At 37.2% G+C, this 19039-nt stretch overlaps 1 protein-coding gene across 6 annotated transcripts in view; it reads left to right on the top strand.

The window, feature by feature from the left end:
- The window catches only part of Filip1 (filamin A interacting protein 1), a 174086-nt gene that overhangs the window by 152289 nt on the left and 2758 nt on the right, over positions 1-19039 (top strand). For 5 of the 6 annotated variants that reach the window (XM_046430427.2, XM_058574527.1, XM_058574526.1 and 2 more), the window contains 2 exons: positions 1569-4374; positions 7289-7512. In XM_046430427.2, coding sequence (XP_046286383.1) covers positions 1569-4374; positions 7289-7495 — 3013 coding nt within the window. In that variant the 3' untranslated portion in view covers positions 7496-7512. The remainder of the gene's footprint in view (positions 1-1568; positions 4375-7288; positions 7513-19039) is intronic. The other variant, XM_058574529.1, reaches the window with a different exon arrangement.

Below are 19039 nucleotides of genomic sequence, written 5' to 3'. Positions count from 1 at the left end.
AAATAAAATATATATAAAACTAATAGATACAGATTAGTGGTTGTTTATAACTTATAAACATTAAGTACTGAGATGCATTCTTACACTAATATATGATATATATAAAATATATAATATATATAATATACATATACACACACACACACACACACAAGGTGCTTAACCACTGAGCCACATCTCCAATCCTTTTTAAAATTTTTTTATTTTGGGACAGGGTCTTGCTAAGCTGTTAAGGGCCTTGCTAAATTGCTGAGGCTGGTTTTGCACTCGAAATTCTCTGGCCTCAGTGAACCTCCAGAGCTACTGGAATTACAGGTATGAGCCACCATTGGCTGGTAGATACGTTTCTGTGGGTATATAAAGAAAACTATTAAAAACTGATACAAGCCGGGTGTAGTGGCACACACCTGTAATCCCAGCAGCTTGGGAGGTTGAAGCAGGAGGATCGTGAGTTTAAAGCCAGTATAGGAATTTAGTGAGGCCCTAAGCAACTGACAGCCTGTCTCAAAATAAAATATAAAAATGGCTGAGGATCTGTCTTAGTGGTTAAGCCCCACTGGGTTCATTCCCTGGTACAAAAAAAAAAGAAAGAAAAATCTGATACAAGTTAAATGACCAACACAAGAATGGTAAATAGTTTCTCTGGCATACATATTTCCTTGTTTTTAAAGCTATTTACATACATCATAGAGAAAATGCATTTCATACATATGAAACATAACGATTCCTACAACTACCACATTTTTGTACTGATTCAGTTTTCCTCTTGACCTAGTTCTTTATTAAGAAAATTTGTTTAAATCAGAAAACTGAGACCAAATCCTTTGCCAGTTCTGATGTCAACTAAAATCAACTTATGTAGATCATTTTTTTGTGTGTCAGATGGTCTGTCTTGCTTTGTCCCTATCACATAGATAGCTGCATAATTTATTTTAAGGGTTTAAAAAATAAAACTCAAAAGTTCTTCTTTTCTGGATCTTCTCTTTCACTTAAGTAAAATTTTCTCTTGGAGTTGAATGATGCAGAGATAAGTAAGGATTCTGGAGCCCTACTGGCTGAGTTGGTATCCCAGCACTGTTGCTGACTAACTGTGTGATATATGGATAATCCCACGGCTCATTTTCCTCCTGAGAATGATGGTAGCAACACATATCTCACAGAGTTGTGAGAATAAAGTAGATATTACTGCCTAGAATACAGAAGGCATATAATACATATAATAGTCATTATTATTGCACAACTTTTATTTTACTTAATAGTTATTAAAAAATTCATGTGGAAGGTATTCTTTAAGTGTTTAGCTTATGAAATTTCATAAACTGAACAATCCTCTATAACCAGCGTGTAAATAATGAAACAAACTCAGGCCCCTTTTGAGTTACTACCCTCTCTAAAGGTAACCAGTCTCCTGATTTTTCTAATCAGTTTCATTAATGGCTACTTGTAGTTGATATTACAGCTGTTTATAAGGGATTTATTGTGGTAATATTTTGTTTTTTTATTTAAGAACTAAGATAAATCTATTTGTTGATTAATCTTTTAATATATAGATATATTTTGTTTTCTAGGTTGAAAAAGCTCCTTGAACAAGAAAAGGCTTACCAAGCCCGCAAAGAAAAGGAAAATGCTAAGCGTCTCAATAAACTAAGAGATGAGCTTGTCAAACTCAAGTCCTTTGCACTCATGCTGGTGGATGAAAGACAAATGCACATTGAACAACTTGGCCTGCAAAGCCAGAAGGTACAGGATCTTACTCAGAAACTGAGGGAAGAAGAAGAAAAGCTCAAAGCCATTACTTCCAAATCCAAAGAAGACAGACAGAAACTGCTCAAGTTAGAAGTGGACTTTGAACACAAGGCTTCTAGGTTTTCTCAAGAGCATGAAGAGATGAATGCTAAATTGGCTAACCAAGAGTCTCACAACAGGCAACTTAGACTGAAGCTGGTTGGCTTATCTCAAAGAATTGAGGAGCTAGAAGAGACCAATAAAAATCTTCAAAAGGCAGAGGAAGAACTTCAGGAATTGAGAGATAAAATTGCCAAAGGGGAATGTGGAAACTCCAGCCTCATGGCAGAAGTGGAAAATCTCCGAAAGCGTGTGCTGGAAATGGAGGGTAAAGATGAAGAGATCACGAAAACTGAATCCCAGTGCAGGGAACTGAGGAAGAAACTGCAAGAGGAAGAACACCATAGTAAGGAGCTCAAACTTGAAGTTGAGAAGTTACAGAAGAGAATGTCTGAACTGGAGAAACTGGAAGAAGCATTTAGCAAGAGTAAATCTGAATGCTCCCAGCTACACTTAAATCTGGAGAAAGAAAAGAATTTAACCAAAGACCTGCTAAATGAATTGGAGGTAGTTAAAAGTCGAGTTAAAGAACTTGAGTGTTCTGAAAGTAGACTGGAAAAGGCAGAATTGAGCCTCAAAGATGATCTCACAAAGCTGAAGTCATTTACAGTGATGCTGGTTGATGAAAGGAAAAATATGATGGAAAAAATAAAGCAAGAAGAGAGAAAAGTGGATGGACTCAATAAAAATTTTAAGGTGGAACAAGGCAAAGTTATGGATGTAACTGAAAAATTAATCGAAGAAAGTAAGAAACTTTTAAAACTGAAATCTGAAATGGAGGAAAAGGTGTACACTTTGACAAAGGAGAGAGATGAGTTGATACGTAAACTGAAAAGTGAAGAAGAAAAATCCTCTGAATTAAGCTGCAGCGTTGATTTGTTAAAGAAGAGACTTGATGGTATGGAAGAAGTGGAAAGAGAAATAACAAGAGGAAGGTCTCGAAAAGGACCTGAGCTCACCTGCCCAGAAGATAATAAGATTAAGGAACTAACCCTTGAAATTGAGAGGCTGAAGAAGCGTCTCCAACAGTTGGAAGTAGTGGAAGGGGATCTGATGAAGACAGAGGATGAGTATGATCAGTTGGAGCAGAAATTCAGAACTGAGCAGGATAAAGCTAACTTCCTCTCTCAGCAGTTAGAGGAGATCAAGCACCAAATTGCCAAGAACAAAGCAATAGAGAAAGGGGAGGCTGTGAGCCAGGAAGCTGAGCTGAGACACCGATTTCGATTGGAAGAGGCTAAGAGTAGAGATTTGAAAGCCGAGGTACAAGCTCTCAAAGAGAAAATTCACGAGTTAATGAACAAAGAAGATCAGCTTTCTCAGCTCCAAGTAGATTATTCAGTCCTTCAACAAAGATTTATGGAGGAAGAAAATAAGAACAAAAACATGGGGCAGGAGGTCCTCAATCTGACCAAAGAGTTGGAGCTTTCTAAGCGGTACAGCCGCGCTCTCAGACCCAGCGTGAATGGGAGAAGAATGGTGGATGTGCCTGTGACGTCCACCGGGGTGCAGACAGAGGCCGTGGGCAGCGAGGCAGCTGAGGAAGAAACGCCGGCTGTATTCATACGAAAATCCTTCCAAGAAGAAAATCACATCATGAGCAATCTTCGACAGGTAGGACTGAAAAAGCCCATGGAACGATCCTCTGTCCTAGACAGGTATCCTCCAGCAGCAAATGAGCTCACTATGAGAAAGTCGTGGATTCCGTGGATGAGAAAAAGGGAAAACGGCCCATCAATCACGCAGGAGAAAGGGCCTCGAACAAATTCCACTTCCGGGCACCCAGGAGAACTAGTTCTTTCACCAAAGCAGGGCCAGCCCTTGCATATCCGAGTGACACCAGATCACGAGAACAGTACTGCCACTTTGGAGATAACCAGTCCCACATCTGAAGAATTTTTTTCTAGTACCACCGTCATTCCTACATTAGGGAATCAGAAACCAAGGATAACCATTATTCCATCACCAAATGTTATGTCTCAAAAAACAAAAAGTGCAGAACCTACTCTTGGCCCAGAAAGAGCCATGTCCCCAGTCACAATTACGACGTTTTCCAGAGAGAAAACCCCAGAAAGTGGAAGAGGCACGTTTGCAGACAGGCCCACATCCCCCATTCAGATAATGACGGTGTCTACTTCTGCAGCGCCAGCCGAAATTGCAGTTTCTCCAGAATCCCAGGAAATGCCCATGGGAAGGACTATCCTTAAAGTCACCCCCGAAAAACAGACTGTTCCACCTCCAGTACGAAAATACAATTCCAATGCCAATATCATAACCACGGAAGACAATAAGATTCACATTCACTTAGGTTCCCAGTTTAAACGATCCCCTGGGACTTCAGTTGAAGGAGCTAGTCCAGTTATTACTGTTCGGCCAGTCAACGTGACAGCTGAAAAGGAGGTTTCCACTGGCACTGTCCTTCGCTCTCCCAGGAACCATCTCTCTTCACGACCCGGTGCGAGCAAAGTGACGAGCACCATCACCATAACACCAGTCACAACTTCATCTACTCGAGGAACCCAGTCAGTGGTGAGTATAAGAGGTTCCAAAGCCCTGGCCAGAGGAGGATGGAGAAGTAAGGAGTGAGACTAACTCAGCACCCACAATAAATCAAAGCCGTGTACCTCCCCCACTCACTGATGTTTCCTGTAGCACCATCTACACTGATAGATGAAAATTAAGCAATCTAATATTTTGATAAATTGGGCCAATTTTGAGGGAAATTTTCATTTATTCATGTAAATTGTGGAGACACTTCAAATACTTGCAAAGATGGGCTCTTTGAAATGGCAGCACAGGGTAATCCTGAGGTTTAAAATTTGATTTTTATGTTTAAAATACTTTTTAAAATGATGACAGGAGGAAACAGTCAATATTCAAGAAGAACTAAAACAGTTCCTAGGTTATATTTCTAAAACCTAAAATATACTATATGTGATTGTGTATGGTCATAGCCATGCTTTATTCACAAAATAAGATTAAAATATTTTGATATAAAAAACTTTTTTTAAAGGAAAAAAAGTGATTTTTATATGATTAAGAATTACCTTTTTTCTTGATAGTAGAAAACAGATACATATTTTGAAAAATAATTAAAATTTGGTGTTTAATTATTAAAAAAAGAACTACCTTGCAGAGAGCAGGCACTTTATAAATATTTATTCGATAACTAGCAGGAATGATTATTTTAAAAAATGTTCAAAGTGCAAACACTAGGGCTTAAAAAGAAGTTATATTTTTCAAAATACTTCCAGTGATTGTCTTTATTTATTGGGGACAAGATTCTTATAGAAGAGCATGAATTATTTAGATATTAATTTAAGCTAATAGACTAGAAATTATGATCTCTAGGCTCGGAATTTTGAACAAATTCTATAGCATATATTGAAATCTCTTAAAGACAGGAAAGTCATGATTTAAATATAGAAACTGTGGCTTATTTCCCTAAATGCTCAATATAATTTACATTAATTCTCTTTGCCAAAATTCAGACTCAAGACAGACTTCAAAGTGTGAATTACTAATTGCTTTGCCAGTAAAGCTTTTCATTACTGGCTCTACAGAAGCCAAATAGCATTCAAAATTATTTGCCCTTCTCAAATGATTTAGGACTGCTTTTTAGGCAACACAGAGCATAGTTTGGTTATGTAGGGTCTTGCTTCTTTCTGCTGCATTTTATAAAAACGTTGTGGGGATGTAAATTATTGTAATTTGAAGTAGATTTTCTGTTGTAACATCTCATTCCTATTTTGAGTATCCTATCAGGATAGCCTTACCTTCTGTAGCAACATTTTGGACCACCTATTAAACCCAATACATAAATAGGATTTCAAAACAGTTGCCTAAGATTTCTAAAGGTCTGAATTGTAGCCCATTTATTTTAGGTATACCAGATCCCATTAGAGCAAGGACAACAAAAGGTTTAGGACACCTCTTTGAAAATGTCATCAGGCTAGTTCATGTGTGCACTTGTTCATTCCACATTTGTTGAGTGTCAGCTATGCTTTGACCATGGTATTAGGTGTTGGCATGTGAAGAGGACTTTAGAAGTACTTGACTGAGTGGGAGAGGCAGGACTGGAACTTACTTAGTGGTTCTGAAACAGGTATACCCAAAGGACCCACCAGAGAAGTCTTCACAGATAAGGTGGGATTTTCAAGAAGGAAAATAATAGGAATATGAAGGCAGAACAGTATGTGCAAAGGCATTAGGATGTGAAGCAGCCTGGCATTTTTGGGAAATATTGAGCATCCCACTGTGCTGGGAGCATAGAGAAAATCCAAGTGCAGAAAATGGAAAAGTACACTTGGGTCAGATATTGAAGGCACAGACGTGTTTTATGAAATTGATATTTAATTTCATGGAGTGGCAAAGGGGAGCCATTGAAAGGGTTATGATCATGAAAAACATTACATTATTTGAGAAAGACTTGTCTAGAAAACTATTTAAAAGATAAATTGGAGGGGATGGCTGCTAAAGGCAATGCTACTGCAATTCTCTAGGCAAGAGATGACTTGAAGTGAAAATGAGGACAGAGATATACTGAAGATAGAATTGAAAAGATTTCATGACAAATTGAATATAGAGGGTGGCTCTGAGGTTTCTGGTTTGGTTGTCTGGATGTCTTGGATGAGCAGCATAGGGAGACTAACTCTTTGAAGAAGAGGATAAGCAATGTTTGAGACATGTTATTTTTAGATGACTGGGGGATGCTGTAAATTTCCAGTAAGTAGCTGGAAATACAGATCTGCATTTCAAGAGAGAATTGAAGGCTTGAGGTTCTAGTACTTGGACATACTGGGACAAACTAAGGGGATTCTAAGGGTGAGTGTAAAACTTAGAAATGGCTGAGAATAGGACATGATGACACTCACATTTAGAAGGCAGACAAGGTAGAACAAGGAGCCAGCAAGAGATCGAAAAGAAATCATCAGAGACAGGAGATGAACTGGTGAGACTCACATAAGAAATCCAAACAAGAGAGTGTTAGGATTTTAAGGTCAGCAATGACAAAGAAAAATGACAGTCACCTGAAGTCATAAGGAATGAGAGGAGAGCTGCTTCATCTGAAATGGAGGGAAGAAGGGAGAGTGGAGATAATTTGTGGAACAGTACAAGTAAAATTGCCTGAGTTTATACCTGGTGGCCGATATTTTTGCCATGAAATGGACCTTAAGGCCATCTTCAGAAAGGATAGAGGAGGTAGGGTAGTACTTAAAAAGAGAAGATTATTCAACATAGATGTTTTTAGAGAGGAAAAAAGGACATAACCAGAGCAAATTAGATACCAATTCCAAGTTTCTTAAACTCCTTTTTTTTTTTTTTTTTCTTCTGGGGAAGGGTTGTCACCTGTGGGTGTTTCTGTGTGTCAAGAGTCTTGTGACATTCAAATGGATGGCATGTTCAGGGGAAATTTACATCTCCCTTCTGTTTTCTCTTACAGTCAGGACAAGATGGGTCATCCCAGCGGCCTACACCTACCCGCATTCCTATGTCAAAAGGTATGAAAGCAGGAAAGCCAGTAGTGGCAGCCCCAGGAGCAGGAAATCTGACCAAATTCGAGCCTCGAGCTGAGACTCAGTCTATGAAAATAGAGCTGAAGAAATCTGCAGCCAGCAGCACTACCTCTCTTGGAGGGGGGAAGGGCTGAGGGCAGTGGCTAAGGGGGTATGTTGTGCAGATGCTACTGCTGCTGTGAAAATGAGTCTTCATCTGTTTGTGCCAACTCTTTACATGTACTAATTTAAGTTTTAAACACCTTGTTTATAAAATAACCAACTAATAGCCATGTTTCTTTCCTATTTTGTGCATTTGTTTTGATGCTTGGGGAACAGAAGTAATTACCCAAACTGCTGTTTGCTGTGTGGTTTGTTGAGGATGTTGGGCTTGTGGCAGAGCCTGACTTCTAGTTTCAATTTTGCTTCTAGCAAGTGGATCTATCAATTAGCCCACCAATTAAGAAACCCTCAGTTTGTTCATCAGTAAAATTTGGGGACTGTACCACCTATTCTTAAAGGCTGACTCACATAATTTCTAATCAAAAGCCAAATTTAACAGGTATTGTTCTATGGTAATTTTTTATTTTTCAAAAACTCTAAAATAGGACATAGTTTAGTAATTGTCACTTGCCTTTATCAAATACTGAATTAGTGTGCTGGAAAAAGAATTGCATAGCTATCACAGGGCTCGAACCTCTAAAATATTGCAGAAACAAAGCTTCTAAAATGATTTCAGGAAAGAACTTGAATGTGAAATAAAATGGAAACGAACTACGGAATCCTAAAAACAGAGTTTGACTTATTCTTGTGTGTTTGTGTATATTGTAGAAGTTTCGGCCACCTACAAAAGATTCCCAGAATGTCATAGAGAGTAATTTTAGAAATATTAATGTCAGACTCGTGCTCCATTCAAGTGTGTGACTGATTTAAGTTGTGGAGCACTTTAGAGTTGCTAAACGACCATTTATAGCTCAACAGAAATTGTGATGGATAGAAAATAGAAGAAAGTAAATTCGGATACATTAATGCCAAGAAAAAAATGACATCATGCATAGCTTAATTGAGTCCAAATATTTTACTCTGTTAAATGTGGACTCTACTTGCAAATGTAGAAACAGTTCAAGATTTGTGTGTGTGTGTGTGTGTGTGTGTGTGGTGGGGGTGGAGAAATACATTATTATTCCTGTCAGTTTTTCTCATGTTTGAATCATTTTCTTTAATTTTAAGCATGTTTTAATAAGCATGAAACAGACTGTGAATGCAAATTCCAACTGTATTTGTGAGACTAACCATGTTAAAGTGGACAGTGTGCTTTGTAGTCACATAACAACAAATGAGCTCAAGGTTAGTAACCCATAGCTTAGCACACTAAGGTCTTATGTAGACAGTACCTTTGCCAAAAGTTTGGAATTAAGTAGGTCAACTTTACAGAAGTACAATAACTATAAAGTTACAAATTTTTGTTTTTCCATTTTGGAATTGTTAGAATTTCAAAATTGTATGAATAGCACCTGATCTTGATATTTGGGAAAAAGTAATTAAAAAAAAAAAGATGTATGATTAGTTTTTAGTCCATGAACAAACACATTTTTCTTTGTGTTCTCCTCACCACATTTCCTATACTTTGCAGAATTTGCGCTTGAATTGTTTGTAGTGGTAGTAGATATAGATGCCTCATAGTATTCGCAGGCTCTTTAATCATATTCATTTCCTACTATTCATCATTTCTCAGAATATGTATTAAAAACATTGAGTGAGCTGAAGTTGTGGCTCAGTGGTAGAGAGCTTGCCTATCACATGTGAGGTACTGGGTTCCATCCTTAGCACCACATAAAAATAAAGGTATTAAAAAACAAACAAACAAACATTGAGCAACCATGTTAAAGACATGCCATATAATGGGATTGAAAATTTAAAAGGGGGTGGGAAAAAGAGACTGAGAAAATAAACACTTTAAGAATTATGATTCTGGGGCTGGGGTTGTGGCTCAGTGGTAGAGCGCTTGCCTAGCATGTGTGAGGCACTGGGTTCGATTCTCAGTACCACATATAAATAAATAAAATAAAGGTCCATCAACAACTAAAAAAATATTTTAAAAAAAGAATTATTATTTTGGTTTGGGATGTAGCTCAGTGGTAGAATGCATGCTTAGTATGCATGAGGCCCTGATTCAATAGCTGGCACTAAAAAAAAAAAAGAAATATGATTTTGGACAAGACAAATTTAAATAATTCGAGAACTTTCCATTTAGAATACTGACTTGCATTTTTTAAGGGAATTTTTCCACTTTCATATAGTATACAAGCAACCCTTTCAAAAAAAAGGACATTTGCTGCTTTTATTAATGCCTACCTGGGTATTTGTGAAGTATTTAGTATTACTGTAACATGACATACTATGTTTGAGCAAATGGGGGTATCAAAAGAACCAAATACTGCATTCCTTTAGATTCTACCTGTCATTCTTCAGTGATTTATCAAAATCTTAATGTCACTTGCTGATGTCTTTGCTTTTACCTGCTCATACCATGCTATGTCATTTCTTCTCAAAGTTCATACCATCAGCTGGAAAAATGCTCCAAAGGTCTTAACAGTGTTTATACATCTAGTGTTTATACATCTAGATCTTGGCATAGAGCCACCTACAAATTACAACTGTTAAGAAAACTTGGCAGAACAATACATAGTCACTTTCAGAAATGATAAAGAGCAATGGTCATGGCAGTTTTTCTTTATAATTTTAGAACCAACTATACATTGGATAGCTTTGCTTTAAACCATATATTAGAAGTGAAATCTACTGGGAATAGGAGGTAGACGATTAAATGCACTCCAAATCCAGCTTCCATTTGTGAATATGTTTTTAAAATGAAGTTTAATGGACTTCTTCAAAAGTGAATGTGATTATAAATTTAATTTTTTTCTCTGTTCTGAAATATATTGTATAGTAAAATTAAAGGGGTCTCATCATGACTGATGTGTATAGCTCCAGCTCCAATCCCACCTTGAAAAAAACTCCAGGGGTTGAGAGGCTGGGTGTGAGGTGTCATTTCCATAGATTTCAATCTGATTGTGCCTTCTAGAGACATTCAGGGCACAATCAACATAGCTACGGAGGAGACCCTGGTCTTCCTTGTCTCAGATAATTTAAATGTATTAACTATTTCAGCACATGATGGTGGATACTTCACATACATATTCCCCAAAAATGTTCTCATATGACCCACAACCATAAAAATGTTTATTGTGTTTTGACAATATGTGAGCTTCATATTCAGGTTATTTACTTCAATAGGATTATTCAATTTCTCTTGGCATTCCCATTAATTTACAGGGAGGGCTGGTTGATGGGCAACAACTGGGGTCTTCCTAGGGATTTTATTGTATGCATCAAGATCTATTATTTGAATGTGTTCAAGTAAATGAATAGATAGTTTTGTTTTATAATGTGAGGAAAGTATGAGTTTAGTGAAATGAAAACATGTCCAAGAATATAAAATGACTTGAATTTCTAATTCCTCATAGATTCAGAATACTGGGGAAGGAATGTGACTTTCTAGATTGGAATATAGATAAGAGCACATGGGGGCTGGGATTTATCTCAGTAGTAGAGCACTTGCATAACATGCACAAGGCCATGGGCTCCATCCCCAGAACTAGGGAAAAGAAGGAGAAGGAGAGAAAACAAGAAAAGGAAGAAGGAGGAGGAGGAGAAGAAGGAAGAGAAGGGGGAGGAGGAGAAGAGAGAGGAGAAGGGGGAGGAGGAGAAGAGAGAGGAGAAGGGGGAGGAAGAGAAGAGAGAGGAGAAGGGGGAGGAGGAGGAAGTGGTGGTAGTGGTAGAGGAGGAGGAAGAGAAAGAGAAAGAAAAAGAAGTGTGTGTCAGAGGCTACAGGGTGGTTGGGGGTGTGGAGAGAGACTGAGGAGCATGAGGTAAGGAGGAGAGGGGTATAGAGAGAATTTCCCAGTGAATAGGAATGAATGAGTCCAAAAATTTCCCAGAAAAGATAAAGTTTAGTGTTTCTCTTTGACCTCCAGGGTCTCATCACTGGTTATCTCTTTGCTCTCTGATGTTGCAGCTTCTCCTTTTCACACAGGATATTTCCACACAGGATATAAATATGCTCTGGCACCTTCCATTTTAGCCAAATTCTGCCTTCAACTGGTACAATCCTATCACTGTTTCCTTCCATAGCCAGCTAAACTATTGACACTTAGCATTTTCTACCTCCTTTCATACTTCCCATTTATTCTCCAATAACCTTATTTTTCTTTTCTTTTTAAATTTTATTTATTTTTTTATGTGGTGCTGGGGATTGAACCCAGTGCCTCATACATGCTAGGTAAGTGCTCCACCACTGAGCCACAACCCTGCCCCCCCTAAGAATTCATGTTTTTAAATTTACTCTAATTTGTCATATATGACAGCAGAATGCATTACGATTCATATTACACATAAAGAGCACAATTTTTCATATCTCCGTTTGTACACAAAGTAGAGTTACACCATTTTGTCTTCATATATGTACTTAGGATAATGATGTCCATCTCATTCCACCGTCCCTTTCCTACCCCCATACCCCCTCCCATAACCTTAATTTTCTTAAAGGGATTTATATATGTAGTTAAAATATCAGCCAGTGGAAAAAGACAATGAAAACAGACATTCCTTACCTTGTCTCTTGACATTCTAAGTTTTTTCCCTCGAGGAAACCATTGCCAACTCTTAGCTGTTTCTCCTGGCATTTATGTTCATATTCCTAAATAATGTGCTTGTGTTCTTTTTATTTCTAGGTTTTAAATATCTCGTCTTCTCATTACCATGTTGAAAGTATAAGATTTAGACCTCTCATTTGTCCCCTTTTTTAACTCTTACCCATCCTCCCCAACAGGATTACGTCACTATTTTTGATAAATCAGCAGCCAGCATTTATATGTTTATATTTTTATATGTTTACAGTGTAAAGTTAAATATTCTTCCTTGCTGAACCAAGTAATATACTATGGGTGTGCCATCTTCCTCCTATTACTTTTCCCTCTTCAAAAGAACTGCTTTTTCATCTGCTTTGTTTTCTATACATCTATCTATTTTTTTCCAAATGCTCCATTAGATCTGCCAAACACCCATCTGTAATTTTTCCAAACAGACACATCAGCTTCACATTTTCCCCTGGAGACCTTCCTAGAGCAGCCCTTGGCTATTACCTCAGTCTAGGCTGGTTGTCCTCTAAGCCTGCTGCACAGTTGCTGTTCTGTTGCATAGGCTGATTCAAGGTTTCCTGATTCCTTATCTTCTACTTCTCTCATCTATGTACCTGTCTACTTGCATTTTGAAGTGCACCTTCCAATAGTTTGTATATAGAGAAAAAAATCCTTCAGTGAACTCTCTGGAGCAGGCTGGGAATAGGTCAGGGGAGGTGAGATGAGAATCTCAGTCATGTGTAAACTTTTCACTCCCTTGTGTTTGTTCTATGCTGCCCATTCCTGTGCCAAGGTCTAGAACTTCTTAGGTTAGGTTTCCCACAAAATAATCCTCTGGTCTTGGTAACAATGATTTAAGGCTATGTTCTTCTCTTTTCATGATCAAGCCATCTAATTTCTTTTGGGTTTCTTTTTACCTGAGTGCTCTTCCTCAGTCTCCCTTTCTGATTCTTCATTTTATGCATACATGTTAAGAATAGATGTTCCCTACATCTCTATCAAAAGCTGTTTTCCTACTCTGCGTGCTTGCTCTTCTTATTTTATATGCACCCATGGCTTCAATTATCACCCATATGTTCACAAGTCTTAAACCTCTATCTCCATTCAACTATGTATCCAATTTTATATTGTCTATCACCAATTCTACTTGTCTAATAGCCATTCTTAACATCTCTTCTTCCTTTCTTCATGACTTTTTTTAAAAAATTATTCTCCAGCTCAGAAGTAGTAAAATGACTTACCCTGTCACCAGAGCTAGAACTCATTAGCCACCTAGACTCCTTCTCCCTCAGCCCTCAAATAGACTCATCAGGAAGTCCTGTTTACCTGAACCCTGTAACTTCTCTAGCAGCCAAACCCACCTTTCCACTTCTACCAACACTGCCTGAATTGAGATTTTAATGACTTCTCATCAGTATTACTATGATACTCCTAAATGGTCTCATAATCTCCATTCTCAAACTTTTGCATTCATTTTTCATTCCAATTTCTAATTGCAAGTTGATCATATCATTCCTCTAATGTACCCTCTAAAGTTTTCTCATTGCATATAGAATACAATGCCAGCTCCTTAGTTGGTACTCTGTTTCCTGTGGCTGGACTCTCTACCTCCCTACTCTTCTAAGCATCTTTCCCTTTCCCTTGATTGAACCCCTGCAAGCAAGGATCATGGAATTGGTCAATTTGTTTCTCCTCCTTGAATTGGCTTTTCTTTTATTTTTCTTTCTGGTGACTGTGTCCTTTCTGTTCATAGTCTCTTTTACAAACACCACCTCCTCTAGGAAGATAAACTATTATTACAAAATCTTTCCTAGGGCTTAAAGGTCTGTTCATTGCTATGAAAACTTGGCACTGATGGTAGAGAAACCAAATTAGTAGATGAAGGATGGCAGGAAGTGGTGCAAGTAAGGTGTTTCTGATTCCTACGTTTGTCTGTAATGCAGACCAGTGAGAATGTCGTGGGAGGAACTCAAAAATCAAGCATGAGAACATGGGGGGGGGGGCAAAGGGAAGTTGGAATTCGAGGAAATCTGGTATTTTTGTTCTAAAAGGTATGAGTTTCATCTGTTTTCCTTCAAAGGCACAGCAGTAGGTCAACAATGCAAACCAGCTAGGAGTCCTGAGCTGGGGAGTTCTAGTCTCTGAAGCCATTACACAATTGATGAACAAAGGAAGCCCTATTACTTTAAATGAAGTGTAAACATACTAGCATGAATTATGAATGACCTTTCCTTACCTTCTCTGACTTTCCTACAGGGGCCTGAATAGCACTTTCTAAAAGGAAAGTTTCAGAGGTTAGTCATGCTTTCTTGAAGGGTCCCCCAAAATAGGAGAGAGGGTCTTATTTTAAAGGACCAAACAATACCACCAACAAACAGGATTTAGATTTAGGATGGATATCAAGGTGAACACTGAGAAGGATGGTTGCTCAACAACAGACTAGAAACTGAGAGGGCTGAAAAGATTATAAGTGAAAACCAGGAGACTGGAGTGATAGTCTCTTCTGCTACTAAAAGGCAAATTACCTCACCTTAGCTTATGGTTTAGTATAATCTTTTATTATTCTGGCATTCCTCTTTAGACATAATATGATATGCTTCTCTATTGTTCAGCAAGCAGCTTACAAGAGCCTTCTGCAACACTTTCCCTAAGAACTAAAGATTAATTGCTTCTCTGGTAAAAGTACTTTTAGTCTCTATACTTATGCTAATGTTATGTGTATGTCATGAGCAGAACTGCAAAGTCAGAGCTCTTTGGAGCTGAACCAGACCTTATAGATCAAGAGGATAATTATCAATTATTCAAGAAAAACAGAAAACCTCCCCCCCAAAAAAAATTTAAAAAGGGGAAGAAAAATCTTAAGGCTTAGAGATGTCTATCTTATTAACGATGAATCCAGGATCAAAAATCAGTTCTAAATTTAAAGATAGATTTAAAACATTTGGCATCTGTGTCCAAAAGAAGTAGAACCTGAGCCTGCTTGGTGCAAATATTTACCTATTTGTTCACTATTTACTCCCCCTGCTCCCCTTTTTTAATTGAACCCAGGGGTGCTTAACCACTGAGACAAATCCCCAGCCCTTTTAATTTTTTTAAATTTTGAGACAGAGTCTCATTAAGTTGCGTAGGGCCTTACTAAGTTGCTGAGGCTGACTTTGAACTTGTCATCCTCCTGCCTCAGCCTCAGCTGCTGGAATTACAGGTGTGTGCTAACACACCTGCCCCCTGCCCTCATTTTTTTTTCCTGATGATTGAACCCTGGGGGCTCTTCACCACTGAGCTACATCCCCATCCCTTTTTATTTCTTATTTTGAGATGAGGTTTTTTGCTAACTTGCAGTCCTCCTGAGTAGCTAGGATTATAGGTATGTGCCACTGTACCTGATTCTACTATTTAGTTTTTATTTATGGTTAATGTTATATATGTGAGAACCAATTCAAACTTGCTTGTATCTGGGAAATAGTATTACACTGAAGATAAGAATTAGCTTGCCTGAAGAAGTTATTAGTCATAACTGTGATTATCGATAACTCCTGGAACCTGGGGAGGTAATGGGATGATTTGGACTGAGGATGGAATAGGAAATGTTTTGGAAGGAAGCAAATAAAACTATTAGGTGGTGTACAGACCCCCAAGAGAGTTTATATCATCTGGTTCAAAAGTTTTCTGGAGCAAATGACAAAACTGATTGTCGGAAGTATTTTTAATTAGCTGAAATGGATCCAAAAGAAGGAGTGCAAGTCCAAGTCAACAGGGGAAGTTCATTGAACTTCCTATTTAAAACAGATGTTTTATCAGAACTTATTAATTTCTGAATGTGATAATAACAGGATTGAATCCTGAAGCAGTTTATGGATATGAGACACTTAAACAATACCTAAGTATTCCTGCTTCTAAATGGTATATAGAATGTAGGACATTTTTACAGGTGAGTAATTGTCTACGGAAGCAAGTCCAAAGCTGAGGTTTGGTAGCTGGTGGAGAGGAAGAACACATTCCTAAGTTGGTTCAGTGTTCTTCAGTGTTCTTACCCTGATAGGTAAGGAGCCATGGAACATGGGAAGCAGGTGATAAGCCAGCAAAATTGATGAACATATAAGAAGAAATGTTTTCTGTAACTTGATGTGTACTTTTCTACAGATGAAACAGCCCTCCTGTACTGATGCAAAGTTCTGCTATGAGTTGAGCTTCTGCTATGTTTTGTCTTTGTTGTGTGATTTTAAAAGAGTTTTTGCCTATTAAATGGATGGTGTCTGATTTACTAGAGCAGACCTTTAAAATTCAGAGCTCAAGTGTTTTCTTGCAGAGAGTTTGGCAGAGTAAAAACATGTACTGCTTGAGGAGTTACTGACTCTCCAGGCAGTACATCTTTCCCCCTCTATAGCCAAGGAGATCTCCTGGGAAGAAGCAATATTTCAATTTGTTATGAGGTTGCACCACTCTAGCACTCAAGAGACATTCTCTCCAAATTTCTCCCCAAATACTGGTGGCTCATGCACACAGTTCAAGTCATGTGGTTTGCCAGCATTTTTGACATACCACCCATAGATAGCAAATAGTAAGGTCAGAAATCAAGTACAATTATGAATTGACAAGAAGTTGAACTTCCTTTGCATGGAAATTATCTAATAGCTTGTGCAATAAAGAATGAATTAATAAGCTACATCAGAGTTCATCATAATGTCATAATAACAAAAAATGTATTTAAATGTGTTACCTGCAGTTTCTTATGGAAAAAAAAAAACATCAATACTGAAGAGAAACATACAGGGGAAAATGTCTAATAAGTGCATTTTGTAAATTGTTAATGTTAACAATAACATACAAATTCAATGTTCCTCATATGCAATATGCTGATTAAGACTTAGGGATTTTTTTCCCCTTTCTAATTAGAAAAAAAGGAAATCATATTAATAAAGGTTTGTATGGGGCCCAAATTTAAGTGTTGGTTATTTTGAGATCACTGATAGAGGTGGTACTTTGATCTTTAGTCTGATGATTACATGCTCTACAAATTACTAGTGTCAGAAAAATGTATCTAACCAAAAATGATTACAGAATTATATCTGTACTGAGGTCACTTTAGAGGCCCCATATAACCTATACTTTATTCTTATTCTGAGATAAAATAAAGACAGAATAGGATATGGAATTAAATTTGCTGAGTTTCTAACTTTGGTAAAATGTAAACATTATTCTGTTGTATTAAGTAATAAAAAAAGAAGAGACTGGAATTCTGCTCCTCCTTCCTTTTTTATAGAAATATAATGGCATTAATCTCTAAATTGTTAATTTTTTTTCTTGGCAACTGTGAACTCCATATGTATCAGAGAGTTTTGCTCTATAATGAGTTACTTCAAAATTTAATAGTGTAAAACATTTATTTCTTAGTTTTGGATCCTGGGTGACTGATTCTTACCTAAGTTCACCTGAGACTTGGGGAAAGCATGGATAATAAGCAACTATAGGCTTAACAAAATCTCTTTAATAAAAGTTTTATAAAGTCTGTCATAGATCTTGTCTCACTGTCACTATAAATGATACAACATGTGTCTTCGTGTATATAAAACAAGAAAATTTGGGCATAATTGTATTTTTAATAAAGTTTATTTACATAAATATCAACTGATTTATCATTAAAGTAGAATTTATGTATAATCATGTTTGGCATTATCAAGTATTTCTGAGACATTTCTCTATCTAGATATATGCATGCATTTCCAATTTATTATTATTATTATTTTTGGTACCAGGGATTGAACTCGGGGCACTCGACCACTGAGCCACATCACCAGCCCTATTTTATATTTATTTAGAGACAGGGTCTCACTGAGTTGCTTAGTTCCTTGGGGTTGCTGAGGCTGGCTTTGAACTTGCGATACTCCTGACTCAGCCTCCCAAGCTGCTGGGATTACAGGCATAAGCCTGGCTCCAATTTATTAATTTGAAATAATAATGAAAAGTAATGGTAGAGCTAAAATAATATTTCTTCTACAAATAAACCCTTTGTCCCCATGTATTTTCACCAAATATTAATTATAAGTAGCTATTGTTAAAGATTTGAAAATGCTAGGATGAAGAGAAAGCACTCTAGGAATTAAGAGGCTTGCATATTCAACAAGAAAGAAGAGATGGGAGTAGCACAGAATGTTAACCTTGCAAGATACATTAGAGATGATATCTAGTCTCATTTTGTATCAAGAAAGCAAAGGCATAAGCACTCTGAATCACATCTATGATAAGAATGATTCAGGATTTCACTCTTTTAAAATTGTTCCTATGCTTTCTTAAGGGAGGGAAAAGGAGAAAATACTTTAATTGTATTAAGGGGATTTGAGATCTAGGCCTTTTCATTCTTTGAAACCTACTACAAAAATTATTAAAACATAAGCATCAGCTGGGTGTGGTGGCGCATGCCTGTAATCCCAGTGGCTTGGGAGACCCAGACAGGAGAATCACCAGCCTCAGCAACTTTGAGGCACTAAGCAACTCAGTGAGACCCTGTCTCTAAATAAAATACAAAATAAGGCTGGGGATGTGGCTCAGTAGTCAAGTACCCCTGTGCCCTGTGTTCAATACTTGGTACCAAAAAATAAAAAATAAAAAAAAATTTTAAAAAAGCATTTAGTGAGAAACAACATTTGAATCTTAGACTCTGATTTTTAATTACATTATATTTTAATTGGTGCTTTGTTATTGTTTTGTCTGAAGATATTGACACATTTTTAGGCATTTAAAGAAGTTAAAATAATTTTTCAATGTAAAAAATATGATTTTTAGGGTTTTATGGTATGGTGGAAAATAGTATTATATGTCTTAAAATCTTTACAAAACCTTCACAGCTTCATTTGACTTTGCTATTGTCTATTCTATCTTAAATTCAAGTTGAAAGGCTGAGGAAAGGAATGGAAATATCTCCACCTAGTGGTTTCCCAGGGGAAAGTTAATAAAACCAAACAAAATATTTCTTTCCATGGAAGATTATCCACTGTGCATAAT

This window comes from Marmota monax, unplaced genomic scaffold (genome assembly GCF_021218885.2).
Source record: "Marmota monax isolate L192 unplaced genomic scaffold, Marmota_monax_Labrador192_F-V1.1 WCK01_AAM20220418_F8-fsc00227, whole genome shotgun sequence".
Classification (NCBI taxonomy): domain Eukaryota; kingdom Metazoa; phylum Chordata; class Mammalia; order Rodentia; family Sciuridae; genus Marmota; species Marmota monax.
This window is presented reverse-complemented; position numbering and strand designations above follow the sequence as displayed.